The 1,711-nt window shown below is 33.1% G+C and overlaps 1 protein-coding gene across 1 annotated transcript in view; it reads right to left on the minus strand.

Annotated features, from left to right (window-relative positions):
* Nucleotides 1-1,641: 1,641 nt before the first annotated feature.
* LOC141433688 (uncharacterized) overlaps nt 1,642-1,711 on the minus strand; it is a 3,110-nt gene continuing 3,040 nt past the window's right edge. Inside the window, exon 3 of the mRNA XM_074095786.1 lies at nt 1,642-1,683. Coding sequence (XP_073951887.1) covers nt 1,642-1,683 — 42 coding nt within the window. The remainder of the gene's footprint in view (nt 1,684-1,711) is intronic.

Genomic DNA, 1,711 nt, shown 5'->3' on the forward strand with positions numbered 1-1,711 from the left:
TCGCGGCGCAGCTCGTGGACAGACATACCTACCTAGTTCTCGTTAATGCAGGTCATTCTCAATGGTTCTTGAATACATGATAGAGGATTTAATACATGGATGTAGATAAAATATTGTTTGCAACTGTATGTAGGGTAGAGGCACCGTTTTTGGCCAGCAGACATTTGAAGTAATATATAAAAAGTTATAGTATTAAAACAATATGTTTACTGAGTTTTCAAAAGTTTATACTGAAACGAATAAAGCTTATAATGTTTTATTACTATAAATTTATTTCAAATGTTTATTTAAACAATAAATGGCCAAAACGGTACAGTGGCCACAAACGGTACTTCTGCCCTAATTAGGCCTTAAAACTACACTCTTGCTTTAAGGACCCCTATTACGATACAGTTTCATAAATAACTGCGTTTATGGTCTCTACACATTAAACTACACCGTATCATACCATGACCGTTATATCAACGTGCGAGGCAAAAATATATTATTTGTATTGAAAAGTATAAGTATGAGACTATGCCCACTAGCACGTTTCATAACCAACATGGCATGATACGGTGTAATGTGTAGAGACCTCTACATGTTGTAGAGTCAGCTTGTAAGTTTTGCACCACGATGTTTTGCTCGATGGCAGACTGGCTCAGAATGCCTAATCTATTGCCGTTAAGTACTCGTAAGCCCTCGCTTTGTATCTTTTTTTATTGTGCAATAAAGTTTAATATAGATAAATGAAGAAGTTTTCTGTAAACTGGGCAATTGAATGATATAAAATTTTGTAAAGTGAGGTTTAATATAAAAAGTATCTGGGGCGAACGAGCTTTGCTCGGGCTATAACTCGATAACAAGCGTTTTCTCAGAGATAAGACCAAGCTAGATCGATCTTTCATCCCCGAAAACCCCTACTCACCAAATTTCATCAAAATCGTTTGAGCCGTTCCGAGATCCATGAAATTATATATATACAAGAATTGCTCGTTTAAGGCTGCTGCTGCTGTGTTGCTGGTTTAGATAGATTAATACAAAATGTACATTTACTTTAGTATAATTCGACAGTTTTCTGATGAAAAAGACACATCGAATTATGTATTTTTACTTAAATACTGTCATGAAATTCTGTTTTTTACCGAGGAAAATAATGTATTTGAAAGTCTACGTACATATAATTAGATTTATGATTTTATCCTGGACGAAGCTAAAGCTAAGCGTTTTATACTGATCGCTATTTATGTACAGAGATCGTGTAATTTGAATTGTGATTTTTAATAATAAAAATGAGTTTTTTATAAATATCGTCTTCATAATCCCCTACCATCCCATTAGTTGATTTGTTGATGTACAACAATGTTGAGATTTAATTTTTTATATAACAATAATAATAATATACACAAAAAAAAACGTAAAAATTGGTCAAGCCGTTTCGGAGGAGTTTGGTCACAAACACATTTTATATATTAGATTTTCAAGAGTAGAAGTAAGAGTATTGAAAATATCTTTTTTTATTTTTTTTTATTTTTATCTAAGAGTTATATATAGCTGGAAAATACATAAATAACAGTAGGAATTGAAGGAGGGCGCCACTTTCTTCATAACTGTGTGTACAGTTTACGTCATAAATAAGTGATCACTTTTGTACCTTGTCACTTAAACGTGGTGTTTGAAAAGCCACACGAAATCATGTAACGACTGGAAGGAACAAGGTACAAAAGTGATC

The sequence above is a fragment of the Choristoneura fumiferana genome, chromosome 12 (genome assembly GCF_025370935.1).
Source record: "Choristoneura fumiferana chromosome 12, NRCan_CFum_1, whole genome shotgun sequence".
Taxonomy (NCBI): domain Eukaryota; kingdom Metazoa; phylum Arthropoda; class Insecta; order Lepidoptera; family Tortricidae; genus Choristoneura; species Choristoneura fumiferana.